Raw genomic sequence first — 23403 nt, 5'->3', positions numbered from 1 at the left:
CAGCCCATGTGTGGCTGGATACGTGTCCCCAGAGAAGAGACGGTCTGCCAGTCCCCAGGCTTACGGAGGGGCAGGGACGACCTGGTCCATGCCCGGGGCTGTGGGTGAGCCACCCTGGGGGAACGGTCACCAACACCTCCCTGCCTCAGGCTCCTGGGCAGGCGGATGAACCCTGACCAGCCCTGCCGGCACACGTGCACTGACCATCATGACCCCCCCAAAGGGTCACCTCAGGATGTGCAGAGATGGCCCCACACGTGTGTGGCATGCACGTGCAGCAGGCTTCAGGCCACATCTCTCCTGCGGGCGCAAGGCTACCGACCACTCTGACCTGACACCTGTGCCCACATCACCCTGGCTCTGGGGCTGCAAAGATGAACTCCTGCTGGGGCAACCCTGGCAGGGAGACGGGGCCCATGCTTCCCTCGGGGAACCTGCCTCTGCCTCTCGCTGCCCAGTGACAGTGTCGGATGGGACCCAGCTCTGCAGCTGAGGGAGCCTGAAGGGGCCGGGGGAGCCACATGGAGGCGTCAGGCTGCATTCTGCAGGGCTCCTGCCCGGCACTGGACTGCACGCCAGGCTGCCCCCTGACCCACAGCCCCTCTCCACCGTGGCATGAGCCCCAGCAAGCAAGCTGCCATAAGACACGCGGTGTCTACAGGTCTCAGCCGTCTGCACTCTACACAGTTCCTGTAGGGGGAGCCGACCTCTGAGTGCTGGTCTTGGCCGCGAGTGTGCTGCAGCACATGCGTCCCCCACACGCTGCTTCTGGCAGCCGCTGAGGGTGGCAGAGACAGGCAGACAGGCCTCGGGAGACCCAGGCATCCTGACCCCCAGACCTGCCCGAAAGATGTTTCCACAGGCATCCTTGCCTCCTTCCCTCCCTCCCTGAGTCTCTATCCGAAGCTCCGCTGTCCTCCGAGGACAGGGTGCAGCGGCAACACCAGAGCAGGAGGGAGGTGCAGATGCGAGGGGACCCATGTTGCTGGGCGCGAGCCTCAAAGTTGCTGTGCTTCCCGACCCAAGTGAAAGGAGAAATGGGACCCAGGGCATGGCCCTTACTTCAGAAGGAAGCACAGTGGCTCCTCAGAGGAATAATGCTCTTCCCAGCACCAAAGCTTTAATTCCTCAGGCTGACAGCAGTGCAGGGGGCCTGGTCCTCATCAGGGTTTCAGCAGCAGATGTCATCACATCTTGTTCTTGGGAAACTGCTGACGACCCAACCCTGGGGCTGAGGCCCCAAGACAGAGGCTGGGCAGGGCCAGGGCCTTGAACCCATGCACATCTGGCTCCAGTCCCTCTGGCTGGTCCCCGGAGAGCACTGGGGTCTCGCTCTCAAATCCCTCTTCTGTTCTCTGGTGACTTCCCACTTCCCACTCCCCAACCTCTGTCCTCACAAGCTGCGTGGCTGAGGAAAGAGAGCCATCCCACCCCACGCTGTAGCAGAGGCTGCCCAACCTGATTAAAGCTGCCCAGAGTCAAGAGGAGCCTGGGATTGAGACTAAGTCCCCTCAACTGCACGACATGAAAAGTTCCTTTTCGGCAAAGCTGCACCTGAGAGTCCTGAGGAATTCCGAAGGGGCCGAGTCCCCATCCTTCGTGCCCCTTATCCCTGCTGTCCACGCTGAGGCCTGCGCCTGCCTCTCTGCCTTCTCAGCAGAGCGGCCGGCCGCTGTGACCACAAGCAGCATGGACCTTCCCTGAGAGCCTGGCTGCAGGCGAGGGATGGCAGGCTAGGAGGGTGCCTAGGAGGGGTGGGTGCAGAAGGAGTGGCCAGAGGGAAAGCCCAAGAGACATCTCTGAAGCCAACGTTCCTGATTATTCAGAGGCAGGGTCCACAGTGAGTGACTCAGTGGGGCTGGAGGAACCCAGGGTGACCCAGAGGGGGCTCTGGAGTGGGTCCCCACCACCTTAAAAAGTTCTCCCAGGGAACTCGGAGCTGGAACTTCCAGGCAGCTTCGGGGGTGACCTTTGTATCCGGCCAGCCGAACGGGGAAAGGAGACCTTGTGTCCTGCAGGGAGAGAGGCAGCCTGGGGGTGAGGGGACAGCCTGGGGTCATAGGCACCTGGGGGTGAGGGGACAGCCTGGGGGTGAGGGGACAGCCTGGGGGTGAGGGACAGCCGGGGGGTGAGGGGACAGCCTGGGGGTGAGGGACAGCCTGGGGGTGAGGGGACAGCCTGGGGGTGAGGGACAGCCTGGGGGTGAGGGACAGCCGGGGGGTGAGGGGACAGCCTGGGGGTGAGGGGCAGCCTGGGGGTGAGGAGCAGCCTGGGGGTGAGGGGGCAGCCTGGGGGTGAGGGACAGGCTGGGGGTGAGGGGGCAGCCTGGGGGTGAGGGGACAGCCTGGGGTCACAGGCACCTGGGGGTGAGGGACAGCCTGGGGGTGAGGGGACAGCCTGGGGGTGAGGGACAGCCTGGGGGTGAGGGACAGCCGGGGGGTGAGGGGCAGCCTGGGGGTGAGGGACAGCCTGGGGGTGAGGGGCAGCCTGGGGTCACAGGCGCCTGGGCTGTTGGGGGCTGGGGTGGTCTTCTACCTGGCAACAGGGAGAGCCGGGCCTGGGACGGCCACAGCTCAGCCTCCAGGTGGGGAGCCCAAGGCCCCGCTCGAGCTGTGACCTCCACGGTCACGGAGTCCTCGGAAAAAGAGAAGTTGAGCTTGTTCCCCTGGTAGAAGATGCCGGAGACGCTCACTCTGGAGATCCCCGACAAACACACAGGATCAAAGGTCACACCCGCTCGGGTGACCCTGTGGGAGGAGAGGTTTGTGAGGTGGCAGGTGGGGGCGTGGGCTGCCCTCTGCCAGCCTCTGCACTTACCTGAACCCTGTGCACCCGAAGACCACCGCCTGCAGGAAGCCCCCCATGCCTGTCAGGAAGTTCACAGCACCTGACCCGTCTGCATTCTCTGTCCACACCTGCAGGGGCAAGGGCAGCTGACACCAGGACCCCCAGGACACCGTCCTGTCTGGGCTGCTGTCCCAAGATCTGGCAGGAAGCTCCAGGGGTGCACCCTGCTGTGCCTGCTCTGAGGCCGGGCTCCACTCCCACCACAAGGGGTCCAGTGGGAGGCAGGCGTGGCCAGGCTGACCTTGAAGGGTTCAGCCATGTTGGCAAAACTCCTGTCCAGGAGGCCCCGGGCCCGCGCTGCGTCCTTCAGCTCCATCCAGCCCACAGCAAACATGCTCTGGGGTCAGAGGTAAGAGGACACACAGGGGTGAGGCCCACTGCGTGGGCAGAGAAGACTGAGGCCACTGGAGCAGGAACTCCCCAGCCCCAGGTGCTCACCCAGGTCATGGCGGGGCCCTGGGGGGACGTCACAGCCTCGTAAATCTCCAGGTTTTTCCTGCGAACTTCAGGACTCAGGGAGAAGGGGACGGGGTATCCCAGGAGCACGACGTCTGCCTGCTTCACCACCTCTCCTACAGGGAGATGCTGCTGGACTGGGGGGTGTTCCGGGACAGACTTGAGGGTCTCGACGGCAGGGGAGGAGCCCTTGAAGGGGTCCACTCACCAGGCTCATACCCATCGAACTCCGGGTGGAAGTTCTGCTCCACGTCAAAGGGTACCTTGATCTTGTCAGCCACCGCCAGCCACTGGCTGGGGATGGGCAGACCCAGGTCCTGGGCCAGGGCAGCAGCAAAGCGCAGGCTGGAGGTGGAGGTAGGTGGGGGAGGCTGCAATCCCTACGCTTCCAGCTGCTGCCTGCCTAGTGGGGGCACTGGAGCAGGTCTCCAGCTGGGGCGGGGGTGGGGTGAGGTGAGGGGATCTTGTGTCTGACCTGTTCTGGACCAGGATGTTTGTGTACACAGAGTTGTTGACCCCTGAATGGTACTCGTCGGGGGACATGACTCCTGGAAACACAAGTCCAAGATGGTGCTCAATGCAGAGTCTCAGAGGCCTTCCCTCCACGCCGGTGGTCAGCGTGGGGCTGGCACATGTGAGGTGTCTGAAAATCATCTGCTGAGTCTGGGAGCATCCACCCTTCCTCCCCAAGCCCCTCCCCACCATGGCCCTCACCCCTCAGGTGGTACTCCTCCTCCCTGGGGATCCACTCAACACGACTGCACCAAAACTCAGCCACAGCCCTGACCACGTCCCAGCCACCAGCCTCTTGAAATAGCTGCAGGTCCTGGGGAACAGGAGGCGGCACACAGGCCAGGGCCCCAGTCACTCTCATTCCCAGTGGCCTGTCTGTGCCCAGAAGCAAGGCCTGGCACTGAGACACCTGTCCTCAGCCAGCTTCCCAGGACCGGCCCCAAACAGGAAGCCACGAGGAGTGGGGGCTACACCAGCTGCCTGGCCACACTTGCAGGAATGCTGGGCACGCAGCACCTCACCTGGGTGGTATGGTAGTACAGCTCGAAGGCCAACACCACGGCCCCATTGACGTGGACCTCCTGGGCTCCGTAAATGTCCTCAGGGCAAACCTCTAGGCCGGAGCCTGCACTCTCCCAGGCAAACTTGGCTCCCTGAGGGGTTGGGAGGGGGCAGACTTGACCTTGCTGGAGGGGAGAGGTGGCCCCCCAACTTTCCCATGCCCTCGCCCTGGAGGAGGGGGGCACGGCCTGCGCCAGGTACCGGTGGGTGCTACTGCTAGAAGGCCCACTACACGTCCTCACGGGGCCAGGTGGCTTCTGCCCAGTTCTCACCGAGTGCTGACCCTGGTACAGGGCAGCAAGGGCACCCCGGGGGGTCCTGGGCCAAAGCGGGGTCCCAGCCTGCTGCGGTTCCCACCTCCTCTCTCTCAGGTGCGGGCTGCAGGGCACTGCTGAGGCCCCACAAGCCTCAGGGTGGGAAATCTAGGACGTCCCAGCTCTGTCCAGAGAGGGGCCTGGGGAGAGGGATACAGGCCTGGGAGGGGTGTGGGGGCTGCAGGCTCTGCAGGGCCCTGTGGGCCAGTGCCCAGGTCCCCTCACCTGGTAGCCCAGGTTCTGGGCGTTCTCCAGGGCCCCGCCCAGCGTGCGGATGCGGTACTCCAGGATGGCCCTGGCGGCTTCTGGGTGGAACATCAGGATATTCGGGAACATCCAGAGGTCCTGAGAGCACGGTCCCTCGTTCTAGCGCCGGACAGGCCGTCACTGCTCCCACCCCTCCTGGCCATATTCCACCCCGGCAGAGCTCCATTGCTGGCGTCTTCTGGGTTCCTCCTCTGCTGCCCACTCAGATCTGCAGGCCCTCCCCACCTGCCCACCCAGTTCTGTCTCCAGCCCAGACGCTCCTGGAGTTCTGGTCCTCAGCTCCACACTTCGCCTCCCCAGCCGGCGTTTGTGTGGCCTCAGAGGCTCCAGCCGGAATATGGGCATGGGCAGCCTCAGGCCGGCCAACCTGCAGTGAATGACTTGGCCTCTGGGAGCCTCATCAAAGAAACGGCCACAGCAGCAGCACCGGGAGGCTCAGACAACGATGGAGCAGCCCCAGCAGTCAGTCTCGACACCTCCACGCCCAGCAGCCATCATGCCCCTCCACTCTGTGCCCTCAGTGTCCCTGTCACCCCCGTCGGCCTCCAGCACCGGGCTCCACGCAGCCCCACAGGCCTTCCCAGTCCCCACAGGTCCCCGTCCTGATAGGTCCCTGGAGCTCTACTGGCCCTCAGGTAAACTCCAAGCACCAAACTACTGTCTACAAACCCTGGTGATCTGGACCTGCAGCCCTTCTCACCTTGGTGGGGGCCCCTCCCCACGCCCTGGAAAGTACCTCAGGCCCTCTCAGCTCTGGTCTCTGTGCCTTCCGTTCCCCTCACCTAGATCACTCCTCTACCAAACTCCTGCACACCGTCCAGGCCTCTTCCCTTTTGTCACAGTCCCTGTGCTTCCTCAACCACAGCCCTGATCCCAGGGAGGGCAGAGACCGTGGACCTCCATGTGTCGCCTGCCGTGTGGCTGGCGCTGGGTGTACAGTGCTCACCTGGTCCCAGAAGACGTGGCCCCAGTAGCATTCCTCACGGCTCCCATTGGAGAGGCCCCCAGGACTGAGGCCATGGCAGATGTATCCTGGGGCCTTGGGCTGGGGCAGGGCACTGAGCAGGTAGTAGAGGGAGCCACGCAGGGCCTGGCGCAGCGGCAGGGGCCCCACCACGTCCAAGCCGCATTCTGCCCAGAGTTGGGCCCAGGCCTGTGCATGAGCCGTGTACAGAGCTCCCCTGGCCTGCAGCTGCAGGGCCTCAGTGAGGCAGGCCTGAGCCTCAGCCTGGCTACCGCCCACCGCCATCAGGAAGTCCCACATCCTATCCTCCTCACCTTCCCCAAGGGTCAGGTCTGGGGGTGCTGGTGTCCACAGCATGTGTACCTCTTGCTGTGGCCCCCCGGGCTGCTCAGGGGTGAGGGTGTGGCCATACAGGTACCTGTGAGAGTATGGCCATGCCTCAGGGATGAGCTCCCTCCCTGGACTCCCTGGCCGCAAATCCAGCCCCCTCCTTACCGGGCTCCCTGGAAGTCAGGGCCCTGATGCAGGTCCAGGTCTGGGCTTTCTGGGGAGAAGGTTGACCGCAGGAGCAGCGTGATGGGCCCGCTCCCCGGGGCCAGGCGGGCGATGGACACTCGGAAAGCCAGGACGTGGGGCAGCGTGCGGTGCGCATAGATGCACTGGGAGGCCCGGAAGCGGGGGCCCTCCAGGGTGTGAAGAAAGGAGCCTGGGGAGGCAGAAGCGAAGGCAGGTGGGTTGCCAAGCTATGGCCTCTCTGGGGCAGGAGCGGACCACCCGACCACTGCCTCTCTCCATAATGAGGCGGATCCCTCCGGGCCCTTGGCTGCTTGTTCCTGCTACAGCTGCACAGGAAGCCTCCAGGCGGAGGGAAGGGGGGACCCTGCGGGCCTCTGGGGCCTCCTGTGTTAGTGAGACTCCGGTGTAAACTCAGGAGGTGCTGGTGGGATTCGATGCTGTGGTTTCCCCACCGACCTGGAACAATGCCTGGGGCGGGGGTGAGGCAGGCCAGGTGGCGCTACCTGTGTTGGTGTCCAGGGCAAAGGTCTCGGTCAGCTGCTCCCCCATCCCTGCAGGGGCCTCCAGCCGCACGTTGAGGGGGCTGGGCAGCATGGCCCGGTGCGTGTCCCCGCCAGCCCCATTGTACACGCCGCTCACGTGCAGCGTGTCGTGAAACACTCGTGTGCCCAGGTATGCGCTGGTCACAGTGGCCAAGAGACGGGGGTCACTGGGCAGAGAGTGGGCAGCGAACGTGGTGGGGTCCTCGCCGGTGTCCTCCATGGAGCTGCTGGGCCTGAGCGGCCTGATGGGGTGTCAGGGGCCCCGGGACTGGCTGGGCCTCTCTCTTGAGACCGTCTGGAATCCCCTGAAGCCTCCCTCAGAACTGGGGGGAGTTGCGGAACCAGCTGGGCAGCCCCGATTTTCCTGAGGCCCCTCCTAGAGGAAAACACCCAGGAAAGGAGCTCAACTCACAGAAGTGCTCAGACCCCAAAGGTTGATCTCCAGGAACCCAGCTGAGCCCCTGAGTGTGTCTCTCCCACCTGGCACCTTAGAATTCCAGTCCTAACCCTGCTTTCCAAACGCACCCCCCACAACCCCAGTCTTGCCCCCACCCTCTGTGGTCGGGACCTGCGTCTGTTGGCGGCAAGTGGGGGCGGGTGTGCGTGGAGGGTGAGGGGGAGCGCTGGGCGGGATGGGGGAGGGAGTCTGGGGCTGCGGGGGCGCTGGGCGGGTGGGGGTCTCGGGGGTGTAGGCGACTGGGGCAGGCGGGGGTGGGGGAGGGCGCATGGGGCGACTGGGGGCTGGGGGGACGCGCCGGGGCGGCCAGGAGCTGCGGGGCGGGGGCCTCTGGGACTCACCGCAGCCCCACCCGGTCGCCGGGCGCCAGCGTGGGAACCCGTGTCCCTCTGCTCCACGCCAGGGCCGGGAGGAAGGGGGAGCCGCCCGGCCGCCGCGCCACCAGGAAGGTCCGCGGTCCCCGCCCCGAGGGCCCGGGCGGTCGCTGGGAGGGAGGCGGGGGCGGTCGCTGGGCCGGGCCCGGGGGCGGGACGTGGACTCGCGGCTGCAGCCCCGGCTCCCCTCGGTCCCCGCTGGCAGGGGCCCGTGTGGGTTGCGTTCGGGGGCCTGGCGTTCCCTGCGCGAAGCGCCCCGAGCGAGCAAAGCTCGAGCCTGGACCCCGAGCTGTGTCCCGGGGCGGCTGTGGGTGGGGCCCGCGGGCCGGGGGTTCCCTCCCGCGACTCCTCCCTCCGCCTGCGCCCCCGGCCGCCTCCACCTGGGCCTTCTGCGCCCCCGGCCGCCTCGCTGTTGCCTGAGGGCTCGGGGGGCTCCGAGGCCAGCGAGACCCCAGCCCCAGCCGGCGCCCGGGTTCGCGACACCGTCCGGAGAAAGAACTCAGGGTCGGGTCAGAAGGAAGCGAAGCGAAGGCCCAGACCCGCCGCGCTCGGCGGAGCTTGGGTTTCCTCCTTGGGGGGCGGAATAATCTTCAGGGATTCTGGAAACGAAGGGGATTTCAGGGAACCCCGGCCCCCGCCGTGACTGCCCCTTCTCCCTTATTTGGGATTTTGCCGGGAAGGGTCATGGACGTCTCACTCGCACGGGGTTTTGGCCATTTTCTCGCTCTCGTTTTGGGTTTTCTGTTAAACTGCGGTCCCTTTGCCTCGGTCCTGGTCCAGCTGCTGCTTGGGTTTTCCATCCTCCTGAGACCACCCGTGCAATTCCCCATTCCCATCTCAACGCCACCGCCCACCCGGACACTGCTGGGCTCAGCCCTGGGCCCGCTTGTCCCTGTATCTCACGCTCCCTGACGCGGCCTCAATGTCCCTGCCCTGACCCCTCGGTGCAGCCAGAGACGCCGGGGTCCAACACGTGCTCGGAAGCCTGCTGCTCCCACAGAGTCCCCAGCACAGGTGAGGATGACTCCACCTGTCCTGCTGCCCAGGCCGAGAGCCCTGGTTTACCTCTGTCACCCACGCTCCATCCAACCTATGGACGGGTCCTGTGGCTCCACCTCCAACACGCCATTGGCCCACACCTCCTCCTGGAGTGGCTCAGTCGCTCCCAACTTCTGCTTTTGTTGTGAACAGACCTCCCCACAACATTTAAGGCAGACCCTGCGCTCTGCCCAGAAGGCAGCCATGGCGCCCAACTCACGGAGGACGAGCCAAAAGCTCTCCTCACGCAAGCTCCACCCACAAACCCCCTCCTGCACCTGCCTTGGTTCCCTGACCTCATCTCCTCCCCTTCCCCTACTCCGCTGCGGCTACCTGGCTTCCTTACTGCTTCTAGAACTTTCCAAGCTCCCCGCCTGGCTTGCTCTGGCAGCATCATTGTCTGAAGCCCTTTTTCTCAAGACCTCTTTGGGGCTTGCCCCCTCACTCCTTTGGGTTTTCAAATGCCCAGTCGTCAATTAGACTTCCTCAGACCCCCCTTTCATGCAACTGGAAACCCTGCGCTCCATCCATTCCCACCAGCCCCAGGCTCTGCCTTACTTTCCTCCGCAGCATTTATCCGCCCTGCCTCTGCATCTTTATTACATTGTTACTTGTTGATGCATCATAGGTCTTTTTTTTTTTGAGGCGGAGTCTCGCTCTGTCGCCCAGGCTGGAGTGCAGTGGCTTGATCTTGGCTCACTGCGAGCTCCACCTCCCGGGTTCGCGCCATTCTCCTGCCTCAGCCTCCTGAGTAGCTGGGTCTACAGGCGCCCGCCACCACGCCCGGCTAATTTTTTTGTATTTTTAGTAGAGACGGGGTTTCACCGTGTTAGCCAGGATGGTCTCGAACTCCTGACCTCGTGATCCGCCCGTCTTGGCCTCCCAAAGTGCTGGGATTACAGGCGTGAGCCACCGCGCCCGGCCGCATCATAGGCCTATTGATTGTGGTGTGTATTTATGTATCAGATACACATTTATTTATTACTTATTAGCGATGGGGTCTCTCTCTGTGGCCCAGGCCGGAGTGCGGTGGCAAAATCATATTAGGTTGGTGCAAAAGTAATTGTGGTTTTTGCTTACTTTCCAGCCAACCTAATAGCTCACTGCATCCTCGGCTCAAGCCTCCTGAGTATCTGGGACTACAGGCATGTGCCACCACACCTGGCACACGTATACGTATAATATACGTATTTGTGCTATTGCGTTGTGTATCACATACATATGTGTTGGGTATGTATTGTATATATATTTATTGTATTACACTGTGTATCATATAGGTGTTTGTCTTCCTACCTAGAATGTCAGCTCTAGGAGGACAGGGGTTTTTGTGTTTTTTGAAATGAAGAAATGGAGTTAGAAAGTGGATTATAGTAGGGAATTTCCCCTGGGTAGTGATGGAGCTGAATCCAGAGTCTCCCCCACCTCCCCACTCAGACTGGAGTCTCAGCAGCCCAGCAGGGTTGAGCAGAGAAGACTCCAGGATTCGAGGACTGTCCGCTGCGGGTCCTGTCCATCAGGGCCTTTGTCGCAGCACTTTCTGCAGTCAGGCTGCCCCCTGAGACTCACTTTCCTCATTGGGGAACCGGGGGCCACCATCCTGCCCTGTGAAAGTGGAACGCTGGAAAGATGATGAGCACCGACCTGTATTGTACCACGCCTGGCCAAGTGTAATAGAAACCAACAGAAATGAGTCCACAGGGGAATTTACCATCAGTGCACGGCGGCTGCTCACCCACCGTGTGATCATGCCTCCCACTCAGCACGGGGGTTCTGCTCTCTCCACCCTGCCCTAGTCTCCCTTCCCAAAGATCTCAGACACTGGACACCTCTGGGCCTGGGCCACAGCCTCAGGGATGGTCTCATTCCTAACAGGGAGGGACGGTGACCTGCCTACTTCCAGTATACACGGGCACAGTTCTGGGGGCTGTTGGGCCACACTGCAGATGGGGACCAGACAGTGAAGGGTCATTCTGCCCTCCAGGTAGGTGCTTAGTTAATTGGAGCTCTCGCCATCATTATCGTGGCTTGGGGTCGGGGGGGGCTGTCTTCAAGGGGAATGGCTGGAGGGTCTCAGGAGAGGAAGGTGGGTGGAGTAGTGGTGGGGCTGGGGGAGAAGGGGTCCCCCAGGTGTGGAGAGAGGGGCGGGTCCTGGGCCTGTCCTGGACGGGGCAGGGTGCCGTGTCTGGGCCTCCCACATGCCTGTCCGGGGCCTCTCGGCTCAAAAGTTTCCCAGAGGCCGAGAGCAATATCCTCCCGCCCTTGGAATGGGCCGATCTCTCCACAGGGACTTTGACTAGGGTCTTCCACCCTGCTCTGGCCACCAGGGCTTCAGAAGGTTGAGATGAGTTCCTTGGGAGGTTCTGGATGGCTGTCCAGCGCTGGGTGTGTGATGACCAGATCCGGCTTTGCTCTCTTCACAGCCTGAAGCTCCTGTAGTGACTGCTCGCTCAGCTCCACAGAGGCCAGACTGCAGCCACACACACAGAGCAGAAGCGGGGTTAGCGGTGGGGGAAAGCAGCCAGGGCTTGGGGGCAGTGCCGTGGGGGCAGCTGGGCTGCGGGCAGTGACCGGGCTGTCTGTCGGCTTAGCTATGCCACAGACACTTAGGGACAGGTGGTGTCAGTTGAGAGGTTTGTCGGAGGCTGGGGGAGGGGGCAGAGGCCAGGCCTTGGGGGTGGCAAAAGGGTATCGGGGCCACTGGCCCAGAGTGCTGCCATGGGCACCAGACAACAGATGAACATTTGGTCAGACAAAGCGGTCAAGGCCCCGAGCTGTGGCCAGGGCTTCAGAGGGCGGGGCTGTCAGGGCCAGGCTCCCAGGTTGGTGTTTGAGCTCGGTCCCATGGGAGGTCTCTGGGAGGGGCTCCTCTTCAGGGTCCAGGGGAAGCCCCCAGGCCCCCTCCCCCTCCCTGGGCTGACAGGCTGTGTCCCCAGCACCCTTCCCTCCCCTGCCTCCACCTGAGGGTCTGCAGGCCGCATCCCTGGTGCTGCAGGGCTGCACACAGGTAGGTCACCATGGGGGAGGGCAGTTGGCAGCCGCTGAGATCCAGGGTGGTCAGGGCGGGGCTCTGTCGAAGCATACCCACCAGGTACTGGAGTCCTCGCTGGGGGTTAGGCAGCTGTACCCTGTGGGAGGGCCAACCTCAGGAGCTGCTGGGGTGGCGGGGGCATCCCACAGTCCCTCCCAGGCCAGGCCTCACCTGACCGTCTGCACCCTGCACTGGGGCCAGGCTAGGCCCTCACTCAACATACGCAGTCCCGCCTCACTGAGCCTGTTGTGGAGGAGGCCCAGCTCCGTCAGCGCGGGGGCTGCCCTCAGGGCCTCAGAAAGGTCTCGGCAGACTGCGTCAGGGACTTTGCAGTGGGACAGCCTGTGGTCAAGAAGCACAGAGATTTACTTGCAGGCGCCTCAGCCACCACACCACCTCCAACTGCACACGATGCCTGCTGCCCGGTGGCCCAGGGTTCAGCTGAGAGATGTGTTGGCGCCACGTCCCCTCCCTGGACCCGGCAGAGCCTGCCCTGCCCTTTGTCACCATGCACCCCCGGGGAGCTGTGTCCATTTCTCCCTACGACACTCTCTACGAGCTCTTGGGAGAGCTGAGACATGTTTCAGCATGTTTGCTGCGCAATCGTCCACCAAGTTGAGGTGGCCAACTCAGTTTATTTAGTCAGGCAGTCCCTAATGGTTGGGTAGTTTTGTTGTTTATCCTTTTTTTTTTTTTTTGCCATTGTAAATAATGGTGTGCTGAACATCTCAGTTTACCAGCAGAATTGCTGGGCCAAATGTGATCACCTTTTTGGCTCTTATGTTTATCTCCAGATTGCCACATCCCCCACCCCCATATCAAGCTAGTTTGCTGAGTCGCCATCAACGTAGGATATACCTGTTTCACCATCAGTACTAGTTCCTAGATTTTCTCTTCCTTTCTGCTCACTTGGTGGTAGCTAAGAGTGACTGGAAAGTTATTGCCATGTAAGAACTGTACATGTGGCCGGGCGCGGTGGCTCACGCCTGGAATCCCAGCACTTTGGGAGGCCGAGGTGGGCGGATCACGAGGTCAGGAGATCGAGACCATCCTGGCTAACACGGTGAAACCCCGTCTCTACTAAAACTACAAAAAATTAGCCGGGCGTTGTGGTGGGCGCCTGTAGTCCCAGCTACTCGGGAGGCTGAGGCAGGAGAATGGCGTGAACCCGGGAGGCGGAGCTTGCAGTGAGCCGAGATTGCGCCACTGCACTCCAGCCTGGACGACAGAGCGAGACTCCGTCTCAAAAAAAAAAAAAAAAAAGAACTGTACATGTGTAGCCACATTAAATCTCACCCCAACTCTCTGGATCTACTGGCTCCATTTCACAGGGGAGGAAATGGAAGCTTGAACAGATGGACTTGCCACTGGGCACACAGAAGCAGGCTAGCATTTGCAGACAGCCTGACCTTGGAGCCTGCGCTTGAACACCTTCCTTCACTGCTTCTAAGAACCCAGCAGTTTCCAACGGCAGCCTTCCTTCGGAAGGAAAATATACTCTTGTCTTCTTTAATCCCTCCCTCAGTACGCTTAGCTGCTTTCCACTCACACCAGGACCAACTTTTTCCTACCAGTACCTAACCTGGTAATGAAGCCCCAGACCCTCATCCCCTCCTCCCTCTGCTCTGTGTGGGCAGAGCCTGCCAGCCCCAGCACCCACAGGCCTCAGGCTCTGGCCTGACCCCTCAGCCTTCTTTCCTACGCCATACGTCTGTCTCTGCCCAGGGCATCCTGCTCTCAGCCCGCTCCATGGGAAGAGCTGGGGGCGTTGCCACTCACGTGAGGCTGCTCAGATGGCACAGTGGGTCAGTCATTGCCTGAAAGAGTGGATGAAGAAGGGAGGCTGGCAGTTGTTTTGTGGTGCCTCGAGAACTGCTGGGAGAGAGAGGAAGGTGAAGCCCACCCTGCTCCTCACAGTGCCTCCTGGAAAGGACTCCTGTCTATCTGTAGTCCTGGGGTCTCAGAGCTGCCCCTCCTCCTCACCTCCATGCTGAGCCACCTCCTTCACACTCCCCCAACCAAACCCAGAGCAAAACCACTCATCTGTGGCCCAGGCATCATCCCACTGGGGTGTCTGAGTGAGGCCAGTGGGACGGTATCACCCACATCCCCTACATGGGTTGTTGGGTCCCCAGGCCCAGCCCCTGCCAACACCGTGACGTTCATCCTCTCAACAGATAGCAAGCACCTGGGCAGGGGCTGAATTGGAGCTAAATTCAAAGGAACTCTGGCAAAAGCCTTGCCCTGGAGGAGCCAAGGGTCTGGTGGAGGTGTGGGGCAGATGTCATAGCAGGGTGGTCAAAAGGGCACTTCTGGAGCCAGTTGGGTCCCCAGCCAGCTGGGGGAGCCAGGGCAGACTTGCAGGACAGGCAGCAAACTGAGAATATTCTAGGTGGAGGGAAGGGCAAGTGCAGAGGCTCAGGACAGAGGGCATCGTGTGTTCCAGAGCTTATTGTCAGAAAGTATAATGGGAAGAAGGGCTGGGACAGAGCTGTAGGGCCATACTAGGAAGTTTTCATAGGTTGTGGGTGGCTGACGGTGGGCATGGTGAGGACACCCTGGGGAAGAAGACAGGAACTCAGTCGTTGCCTTGCAAGGACGTGGTCAAAGCCTCCCCATTTGGGGAACCAGGGTCTGGTCTGGAGGTGCGCCCCATGCCAGATGGACACTGAGGTGCACAGGTTTGCACCGGCACACACACCTCACACAGAAGAGAGCACCTCTGCCCTGGAGACGCACCTGCTGCCACCCAGGCTGGCCTGGAGCCGCTTCCCCAGGCTCTTCTTCTTCTTCTCCTGCGCAGCAACCAGTCTGCAGCTGATCAGCCGCAGTGCCTGTCCAGCAGGGCAGCACCTCACGCAGTAGCTCAGAACAGCCACGTCCATGCGGCAGAAGCGCACTCGCTGCAGCGCCAGCTGCGGGAGCCGGCACAGGGCTTGGCGCACAAACGCGTCCTCCTGCGTCTCGTACAGGCAGTACAGCAACTCCAGTGGGTAGTTGGGCTCCTCTCCCTCCTCCTCCTCCTCTGGCTCTTCCGTGTCCTCGAGCCCTTTGGCCCCCTCGGTCACCTCTGGTGTCGCTCCGGGGCAGCCCTGTCCCTGTCCCTGCACCCACCGCAGGGCCTCCTGCTTCACACGCTCTGAGACCATGCAGCCGAAGTGGCGCTCAATGTCGTGCATCCGCTCCGCGCTCAGCAGTCCGAAGAGGAAGCGCGTGGTGAGTACCAAGTGACTGTGCGGCTGGGCGTCCCCACGCAGGAGTGTCCCAACGCCGCCAGCCGCGGTCCTGGGCACCCCGCCGTCCTCCAGCAGGTAGGACAGTGCCGCGAGGAACTCCTGGAAGCTCTGGTCGATGAACTGGTAGGTGACCTCTGTCTCCAGCACGCCCGGCAGCTCCTTTTTGCTGAGAAACAGCGTCTGGACTTTGGAGCCACGAAGCTCCAGTTGCTCCAGTTCCTTCTCGGCAAACTGTGCCCTGCGTCCGAGGACGCCCTCGCGGGCCAGGTGGCACAGATTGCGCAGGTCGCCCTGCACCCGGGGCGCGTCGGCTACCGGAGCCGAGCTCAGCACGCTGGCGATGAAAAGCAGGTACACGGACGTGGTGGTCTTGGACGTGCGCGACAGGTCCTGACCGAGCTCCAGCTGCTGGCGTAGCACGGTGCACACGATCCAGCACACGAAGGGCACGAAGCACAGAGCGAACAGCGTCTCGTTCTCCTTCACGAAGCGGTAGGCGCGCTCGGCCCTCCTCTCGTCCCGGAAGAACTTGTAGAAATACTTCTTCTTGTCCCTGTCGGAGAAGCCGCGCACCTCGGCGCACTGCGGGGAACACAGGCGGCCCTGCAGCCTCCCGGGGGCGGCGGCGCGCGTGGTCACCAGCAGGAGGGCCGTGGGCAGCAGTGCCTTACTCAGCAGCCCGCCTAGCACCCGCGCGCCGCTCGCCGCCTCGAAGGGGTCTGTGCAGGGCGCGGCCTCGGGGCCCCCCAGCGCCGGCAGCTCGTCCGCGCCGTCCAGGATGAAGAGCAGCCGCTGCGGCTGGGCCAGCATCTGCGGCACCGGCGCGCCGCGGTCGGGGCACTGGTCCAGGATCAGGTCAGCCAGGCTGCGCGTGCCCGGCCTCTCCAGCAGCTCGCCGCAGGGCATGAAGAAGGCGAAGTCCACCTGGCCCTGGTACAGCTTGCCCGCCGCCCAGTCGTACAGGATCTTTTTGGCCGCCATGGTCTTGCCGATGCCCGCCGGGCCCTGCAGCACCACGGTCAGCGGCCGCCGGCCCTCCTCGTCGCGACGGAAGAGGCGGTTGAAAGTGTGCGTGTCCGAGCGCCGCGCGCGCCCCGGCTCGGGCTCCTCCGCGGGCCCCAGCGCCTCCTCCTCCGGGGTGGCGCTCTCGGGCGCGATGAGCAGCTTGGTGAAGCGCTTGGTGATCTTCACGGAGCGGGCGTTCCTCTCCTTCACCCGCGCGTGCAGCTGCAGCACGTGCTCCCGGTACTTCTTCTTGTACTCTGGGCGCAGCGGGAGACAGCGCGGGGACAGGGGTCGGAGGTGGGGCAGGCTGCGCCCTCAGGGAGCCCACGCCCTCCCCGGCCCTGCTCAGGCCTCAGTTTCCTCTACGGGACCACAGCCCACGCCCCTGGCGGCCCTCCCACCCCGGTCCTCCCCGGGACCCTCCAAGTGGGGTTGGGGACACTCGTGCCCTCCAGCGAGAGACCCACCGGACACGGAGAGCAGCGCCCCGGAGCCGAGCCCGAGCCCTGGAAAGGAAACTTGGGTGAGGTTCCGCCGAGGGCGGGAACAGGGGAAGGCGCCACGGGGGTCCGAGTCACCTTGAGGAGCACGCAGGGTCCTACCCCTGGGGACCGCGAATTTGTGGATAAAACACGCGGGGGCCGAGGACCGCGCCGGGGCTTCTCCGGGAAGCGGGGAGGAGGGCAGCCCAGCCTCTGCCCAGACAGGAGGGACCTCCCGCCCCGAACTCACGCTGCAGCCGCTGCTCCTGGAGCTGCGCCGCCACGTCGCGCGCGTCCGCCCTCTTGAGGGTCTTGCGGGCCACCTCCAGCGCAGGCTCCGGGCCGTAGAACTGGGCCAGCTGCTCCGCGAGGTCCACGGCGTCCGCGCGCTCCAGCCGCCCCCACGGGATGCTGCGTCCGTCCGGGCCCACGTCGCGCAGCTTGTGGCGGAAGCGCTTCAGCTGCTCTTGGCTCAGTTCCTCCAGCGCAGCCAGGAGCAGCTCGCGGGCCACCGCGAGGCGCGGCCCCGTGCTGGAGGCGGGCGGGCGGGCGCGGGTCATCGGGGAGCGGCCCTCGGGTGACCCCCGCCCTCCCCCGACTCTGGCGTCCGAGAACCCACCGCGGGCAGGGCCTCAGGGAGTCCCGGGCCAAGCAACGTCTGGATCCATGGGGTGGGGGGAGGGGGCAACGGGGAGTGACCCCAGACTTCGCCCTCCCCCGTCCCCGGACCCGGGTTGGGGCGTCTTGGTGTTCTTCGCCCTCTGAGGGTGAAGTGGGCACTGGCCACCGCTGATCTGAGCTCTGGGGGGCACCTTCCTCCCCTGCACCTCCCTTTCTGCTTCTGTCCTTCCACACCCCAGGACAGGTCACATGCCCCGAGGGAGGTATTTCCAAGGAAAGCTCTCTTTCCTCCCTTTCCTTCTTTTTCCTCTCTTCCGGAGCCCGGAGCAGAACTGGCCTCTATAGCAGCAGACACTGCCAGGCCCAGGCTGTATTCCTGGGGTTCCCACCCCGGCCACCCTTTGGTGGGGCCCAGCTTGGGGCCTTGCACCAGGGTCTGAGTTTGAGCCCCTGGTGGGGAACAGACTCCACAAATGCCCTCTGTGGGGAGGCAGTGCTTAGACTCCTAAGCCTGGGAGTGAGGGTGGGGGAAGGATGTGGATAAGGGCGGAGAGCCTGAGGGAGTCAGCGGGTGAGGTGGAGGCCCCAGAGGGCTGAGACCAGGCGGTTCCCAGTGACCACCCTGGGGCCAGCACTCACCCGGAGCAGGAGGCCTCTGGCTGGTCCATGGGGTCTCTTCCTCCCTGGGTCTAGCACTCACCCGGAGCAGGGGGCCTCTGGCTGGTCCATGGGGTCTCTTCCTCCCTGGGTCTAGCACTCACCCGGAGCAGGGGGCCTCTGGCTGGTCCATGGGGTCTCTTCCTCCCTGGGTCTAGCACTCCGGGGCAGAAGTGGGGTTCAGAGAGGTGAGTGCTTCACAGGCTGAGCTGGAGCCAAGTCTTAGAGGTTGTCCAGCCTGGTCCATTCCCGGGTCCACACACCACAGCTCAGCTGACACGAGATGCTGTTGGGCACTGTGGCACACGCACAGCATTGCCCTTTAAAGGCTTGGCTTGGTGACCTTTGATTTTCTTACTCCTTTATCCCATTACTGTTCCCCAAGAACCCCTGGGTGTGGCATCGGGGCATGGCTGTGAGCAGGCAGCTTCAGAGCAAGGTGGGTTGTGTGAAGGAGGTGGCTGGCTCAGAGCCAGGCCTTCGGCTGAGGCCTGGGGAGAGGTTAGACTCTGAAGGCAGGGGTGAGGAAAGACTTCCAGGTAGAGGGAACAGGGAGGACAGCCAGCAGCACGCACCATACATGGGAGGGAAGGCAGTCTCCAGGGAGACGCCGGGCAGGGGCCTGCACTGCAGCCTCCCCACCTGACCTGAACAGCTGGCGGGCAGAGGCTGGATGTCAGGGGTGTTCAAGACCCCCGGGACCAAATGTGAGAGTGTGTGGAACGGGGGGGTTAATGTGTGGAAATGAGAGGTGCGTGTGTACGTTTTTGTGGCCATGTTGATGGTGTGTGTGTGAATGTATCTGGGGTAGGCTAAATAATAGTCTCCAAAGACATCGAGTCCTAGTCCCCAGAATGTGCAAATGTTCCTCATGTGCCTAAGGGGACTTGGCAGACAAGACTAAAGCCAGGATCTTGAGATGGGAGATGGTCCTTCATTTTCCAGGTGGGCCTACATGTTGCCCTGAACGCCGTAAGTGGAAGCAGAGGGTGACTAGACACCAACATGGCACGGTGTGGCACTGAAGCTGCTGGCTCTGACGATGAGGAGGGAGGCTGCAGGAGGAGGGTTCTCTCCCTGGCCTCTTGGCAGAGCGCGGCCAGGCCAACACCTGGATCTCAGCCCTGGGAAAGCAACTGGACTTCTGACCTCCAGAACTGTAAGAAAATAAATGTGTGCTGTTTTTTAAACAAAATTATTTTAGAGACAGGGTCTCATTCTGTCGCCCAGGCTGGAGTGCAGTGGCATGATCATAATTCACTGTAGCCTTGAACTCCTGGGCTCCCGTGATCCACCTGCCACAGCCTCTGGAGTAGCTGGGATTACAGGCATGCGCCACCACACATGGCTAATTTTAAAATGTATTGTAGAAACGGGATCTTGCTATGTTGCTTGGGCTGGTCCCCTGGCCTCAAGTAATCAACCCACCTCAACCTCCCAAAGTGCTGGGATTACAGGTGTGAGCTACTGCATCTGGCCATGGGTGCTGTTTTAAGCCACTGTGTCGGTAATAATTTGTTATGGCGGCTGCAGGATGTGAACACAGAACCCATCTGCATGAACCTGTGTGCACAAAGCTGTCTGCAAGAGCAGTGCCTGGCCTGACCCTGTCATCTTGGCTGGATGACCTGACAGGTCTCCCTTGGGCCATCGAAGACCCCTGTGTTCAGTCCTGCTTCCATCAGGAGCCTTGAGAGCTGCTTTGGGGAGAGAACTGGAGGAAGGGCCCAGAGATGGGTCGATTTCTCCCTATGATTAAAAAAAAGAAATTTAAGACAAAAGAGACCCCACCTCTTCCTGAGATTCAGATTGTTCAAGCTGTGGTTCTTGTTCAGTCCCATTCACACCTACCCCTCAGACTCTCAATGTGCTTCCCCAGCAGCTTCTGCCTCCAGATACTGCATGATCAGCACTGGTCTCTGCAGAGGGTGGCTCCAGGTACCTGTTGGCCTGTCCCTACAGGGGTTTTCTGGTGCCTAGAAAGGTCCCCAGCAGAGTAGGGGCTCACAGGAGGCTCACAGACTCAGGAAGACTCCGCTGAGCTTGAGTCTGGGCTCCACCTCCCCGGCCATGTGGCCCTGTCAAAGCAACCTCTCGAAGTTTCAGTTTCCCTTGCGCTAAAGCAAGGAGAAAAGTCTTGCCTTCCAGGGTGCTGTGGTGACTAAAGGGACAAGGACAGGGCCCAGGACAGGTGGTCAGTGGGTAAGAGGCCTCCTCCTCACCTTGCCTTCTGCATGGGGTGCGGGTGATGACAAGCCTGTGTATGGCCATCAGCTGTCCAGTCTCACTGCTGTGGCAGCCAGACTCTGGCAGGGAATGAGGAATGCCGCCCACATTTGACCAGGCTGCAGTGGGATTCCTCGGAAAGCCGTGAGCAGAGTCGAAGGAGAGACCACGCTAAGGGGTGGTACGGGGGTGCTCCCAGGCAGGCGGAGGAGATGCCATGGCAGCAGGAGCCTGGGGACACAGCTGAGTGGAGAGGGGATCCCTCCTTGCTCCTTCTTGCTTCCTGACCTCCTGCTGGGGCCCCTGCCTGTCTCACCTGACTGCTGGGCACAGAGGGAGAGGGAGAGTGGCCTGGAGGGGGCTGCCGCCAGCACACATCCTGGTGTGTGTATGTGTGTGTGTGTGTGTGCTGGGGGGTGCTCTTTAAAGGACTTTCATGAACATGAACACATCTTGCTAGTTGTGTGTGTGTGTGTGTGTGCTGGGGGTTGCTCTTTAAAGGACTTTCATGAACATGAACACATCTTGCTAGTTGTGTGTGTGAGTGTGTGTGTGTGTGCGTGCTGGGGGGTGCTTTTTAAAGGACTTTCATGAACATGAGCACATCTTGCTAGTTGTGTATGTGTGTGTGTGTGTGTGCATGCTGGGGGTGCTCTTTAAAGGACTTTCATGAACATGAACACAGCTTGCTAGTTGTGTGTGTGTGTGTGTGTGCTGGGGGTTGCTCTTTAAAGGACTTTCATGAACATGAACACATCTTGCTAGTTGTGTGTGTGTGTGTGCATGCTGCGGGGTGCTCTTTAAAGGACTTTCATGAACATGAGCACATCTTGCTAGTTGTGTGTGTGTGTGTGTGCGCGTGCTGGGGGGTGCTCTTTAAAGGACTTTCATGAACATGAGCACATCTTGCTAGTTGTGTGTGTGTGTGCATGGTGGGGATGCTCTTTAAAGGACTTTCATGAACATGAGCACATCTTGCTAGTTGTGTGTGTGTGTGTGTGTGCGTGCTGGGGGGTGCTCTTTAAAGGACTTTCATGAACATGAGCACGTCTTGCTAGTTGTGTGTGTGTGTGTGTGTGTGTGCTGGGGGTGCTCTTTAAAGGACTTTCATGAACATGAACACATCTTGCTAGTTGTGTGTGTGTGTGTGTGTGTGTGTGCTGGGGGGTGCTCTTTAAAGGACTTTCATGAACATGAGCACATCTTGCTAGTTGTGTGTGTGTGTGTGTGTGTGCTGGGGGTGCTCTTTAAAGGACTTTCATGAACATGAACACATCTTGCTAGTTGTGTGTGTGTGCGTGTGCGTGCTGGGGGGTACTCTTTAAAGGACTTTCATGAACATGAGCACATCTTGCTGTTATCACAGAACCTTGGGAGGCACCGGCCCCAGGCAGAGACAGCATGCGGGGCCTGTGTGCTGAAGCAGCCTCCCCCGGGCAGGTCCAGAGCAACGACAAGGCCCTCGCTCCGGGCCACAGTATGGGCAGCTCCCAGCAGTAGAGGAGGGGACAGGGTCTTCCTGGGGTAGAGCCCTGGGGACAAGCTGTGAGCAGCCTGTGGCCTAGTTTCGGAGGCTGGCCTTGAGCCCGTGTCCCGGCCTGGCTGCGAGGGGAGTGACTGCTGTGGGCACCCGGCTCAGAGGCAGGGTCTGTCCATTTGGGGTTCTCAGCTGCTTGACCTGCTGGCCCTGACTTAGCTCTTCTGACAGGCTGGGATTCTGCAAGGCAACAACCTGGAGAACAAACAGGGGTGCTTCGGAGCTCGGCTGTGGGAGAGTCTGGGTGCTGCCAGCTCAGTGGGCACCGCTGGGCCTCTAGGCCACCGCCCCAGCCTGAATACCCCGAGGTGGCCCCGCCGACCTCTCACTCGGCCCCATTCTAACCCAGAGGCTCTCCCACTCAGGTGCAGATGCAGCCCTCGCAGGCACAGCTCCACCGCTCCTAAATGCGCATTCTCTTTTCTCTCTCCACAGCACAACTGATTGGAAACAACTGATTGGAAACTGATTGGAAGCAGTCTCCCCAAGTGCTCTGACTCCCAGTCCCTGTCATTTAAGACAGAGAATGCACAGATGAAGAGCACAGTCTTCGGAACCAGGCTGTCTGGGATCAAACCCTGGCTCCACTGCCCAATAGCTGTGTGACTTTGGACAAATTACCCACTTTCTCTGGGCCTCCATTTTCTCATTCGTAAAATGGGGCAGTGAGGGAACTTATATTGTAGGGTTGGGGCGTAAAGCTCACTGCACACATCGGGCATGCCCTGCACACCTCCTGTTCTCACCGCCGTGTTCTGCAGACGGGACAGCCTCGGCCCCGACTGTACTGCTCTTCTGCACCTGTGTTTTCTGAGCCATCAAAAGCATCTCGATGCTGGCCGGGTGCAGTGGCTCACGCCTGTAATCCCAGCACTTTGGGAGGCCGAGGCGGGCGGATCACGAGGTCAGGAGTTCGAGACCAGCCTGACCAACATGGTGAAACCCCATCTCTATTAAAAATACAAAAATTAGCTGGGCGTGGTGGTGCACGCCTGTAATCCCAGCTACTCAGGAGGCTGAGGCAAGAGAATCACTTGAACCTGGGAGGTAGAGGTTGCAGTGAGCCGAGTTCACACCATTGCACTCCAGCCTGGGTGACAGAAAAAAAAAAAAGCATCTCGATTGCTAAACCCACTTCAGTTCTGATTCCACTTTGCTTCTCACCAGCACATAGCGCCGATCATGGTCTTTCCCCTGAAATGCTCTTTTCCTGGGGTCAAAGGGAACCGATGGCTGTAGGACAGAGAGATCACTGGGCAGGACAGTATTGCATTGGCTCCTTGGCATTCTGGCATACCAGGTGGGGAAAGGTTCTGAGGCCTGTGATGTGGGGTTGCCTGGGTCGGGATATAGCCTGTCCATCTGCATAAGAAGGGCCTCACATTCAGTGGACTCTGCCTCATCAGCTCTTAGCACCTGCTGATAACAGTCCTGGAAAAGGGTTTGGTAACAAAAGCCAACATTTCCCAGAGTCCTTGGCCATAGGTGGAAATTTGGGGATGAGGAGGGGATTTGGGAGGGAGGGGCTGCAGGTTGTGGGGCCACACTGGTGGGTAAAGAAAGCCAGAGAGTAGGGAGAGGAGAGGAACAAGTGAACAGACAAGGGAATAGGAGGGGTGGGTGGGAGCAGCTTGGCCTGCAGTGCCGTCTATTCTGGATTTGTGTTGCCCACAAAGCCTAGCTTCTGAGCAGAGCCAATTCCCAAGGACAACTTAGAATCTTTAACACGCAATTGAGACTGCGTTGTGTATTTCCTGTATTT

General features: G+C 61.2%; 2 protein-coding genes and 1 long non-coding RNA gene across 7 annotated transcripts; 1 reads left to right on the top strand and 2 right to left on the bottom strand.

The window, feature by feature from the left end:
* Nucleotides 1-1800: 1800 nt before the first annotated feature.
* Nucleotides 1801-7945, bottom strand: PGGHG (protein-glucosylgalactosylhydroxylysine glucosidase). Of its 4 annotated transcripts, XM_063670614.1 has the most exons (15): nucleotides 7779-7945; nucleotides 6942-7356; nucleotides 6418-6628; nucleotides 6237-6340; nucleotides 5905-6089; nucleotides 4917-5036; nucleotides 4338-4469; nucleotides 4018-4129; nucleotides 3779-3851; nucleotides 3512-3648; nucleotides 3286-3419; nucleotides 3089-3184; nucleotides 2818-2915; nucleotides 2536-2747; nucleotides 1801-2012 (listed from the first exon to the last, which is right to left on the bottom strand). In XM_063670614.1, exons 2-15 carry the CDS (start codon nucleotides 7198-7200, stop codon nucleotides 1912-1914), a joined length of 1974 nt encoding a protein of 657 aa, XP_063526684.1. In that variant the 5' UTR covers nucleotides 7201-7356; nucleotides 7779-7945; the 3' UTR covers nucleotides 1801-1911. The 4 variants fall into 4 exon arrangements, with proteins under 4 accessions (XP_063526684.1, XP_054293605.1, XP_054293608.1 ...); XM_054437630.2 differs by having other exon boundaries at nucleotides 5905-6340; XM_054437633.2 differs by having other exon boundaries at nucleotides 2536-2693; nucleotides 5905-6340.
* A 2922-nt stretch (nucleotides 7946-10867) lies between these two features.
* Nucleotides 10868-17166, bottom strand: NLRP6 (NLR family pyrin domain containing 6). 2 transcript variants are annotated; one of them, XM_054437629.2, is made up of 7 exons: nucleotides 16851-17166; nucleotides 16586-16624; nucleotides 14617-16375; nucleotides 13657-13752; nucleotides 12049-12219; nucleotides 11807-11974; nucleotides 10868-11316 (listed from the first exon to the last, which is right to left on the bottom strand). In XM_054437629.2, exons 1-7 carry the CDS (start codon nucleotides 17158-17160, stop codon nucleotides 11178-11180), a joined length of 2682 nt encoding a protein of 893 aa, XP_054293604.2. In that variant the 5' UTR covers nucleotides 17161-17166; the 3' UTR covers nucleotides 10868-11177. The 2 variants fall into 2 exon arrangements, with proteins under 2 accessions (XP_054293604.2, XP_063526683.1); XM_063670613.1 differs by having other exon boundaries at nucleotides 13657-13749.
* On the top strand, nucleotides 16584-22507 carry LOC129007164 (uncharacterized). Its single transcript, XR_008492253.2, has 3 exons — nucleotides 16584-16641; nucleotides 18824-19037; nucleotides 22077-22507. It is a non-coding gene; the product is annotated as an uncharacterized LOC129007164 (long non-coding RNA).
* The last annotated feature ends 896 nt before the right edge of the window (nucleotides 22508-23403 follow it).

Source organism: Pongo pygmaeus, chromosome 9 (assembly GCF_028885625.2).
Source record: "Pongo pygmaeus isolate AG05252 chromosome 9, NHGRI_mPonPyg2-v2.0_pri, whole genome shotgun sequence".
Taxonomy (NCBI): Eukaryota; Metazoa; Chordata; class Mammalia; order Primates; family Hominidae; genus Pongo; species Pongo pygmaeus.
Note: the sequence above shows the minus strand (reverse complement) of the source record. Positions and strands in the feature narration are given on the sequence as shown.

Bases quoted from the DNA above. Each gene is read 5' to 3' on its own strand.
- PGGHG (XM_054437630.2), bottom strand. From the start codon at position 7,200: ATGGAGGACACCGGCGAGGACCCCACCACGTTCGCTGCCCACTCTCTG. The intron at 6,341-6,417 runs GTAAGGAGGGGG...ATACTCTCACAG, and splicing joins CCTGACTTCCAGGGAGCCCG to GTACCTGTATGGCCACACCC. The intron at 3,852-4,017 runs GTGAGGGCCATG...TTGTGTTTCCAG, and splicing joins GGAGGAGTACCACCTGAGGG to GAGTCATGTCCCCCGACGAG.
- NLRP6 (XM_054437629.2), bottom strand. From the start codon at position 17,160: ATGACCCGCGCCCGCCCGCCCGCCTCCAGCACGGGGCCGCGCCTCGCG. The intron at 16,625-16,850 runs GTGAGTTCGGGG...TTTCCTTTCCAG, and splicing joins CCAGGAGCAGCGGCTGCAGC to GGCTCGGGCTCGGCTCCGGG. The intron at 12,220-13,656 runs GTGAGTGGCAAC...TCTTGACCACAG, and splicing joins TGCCATCTGAGCAGCCTCAC to GCTGTCCCACTGCAAAGTCC.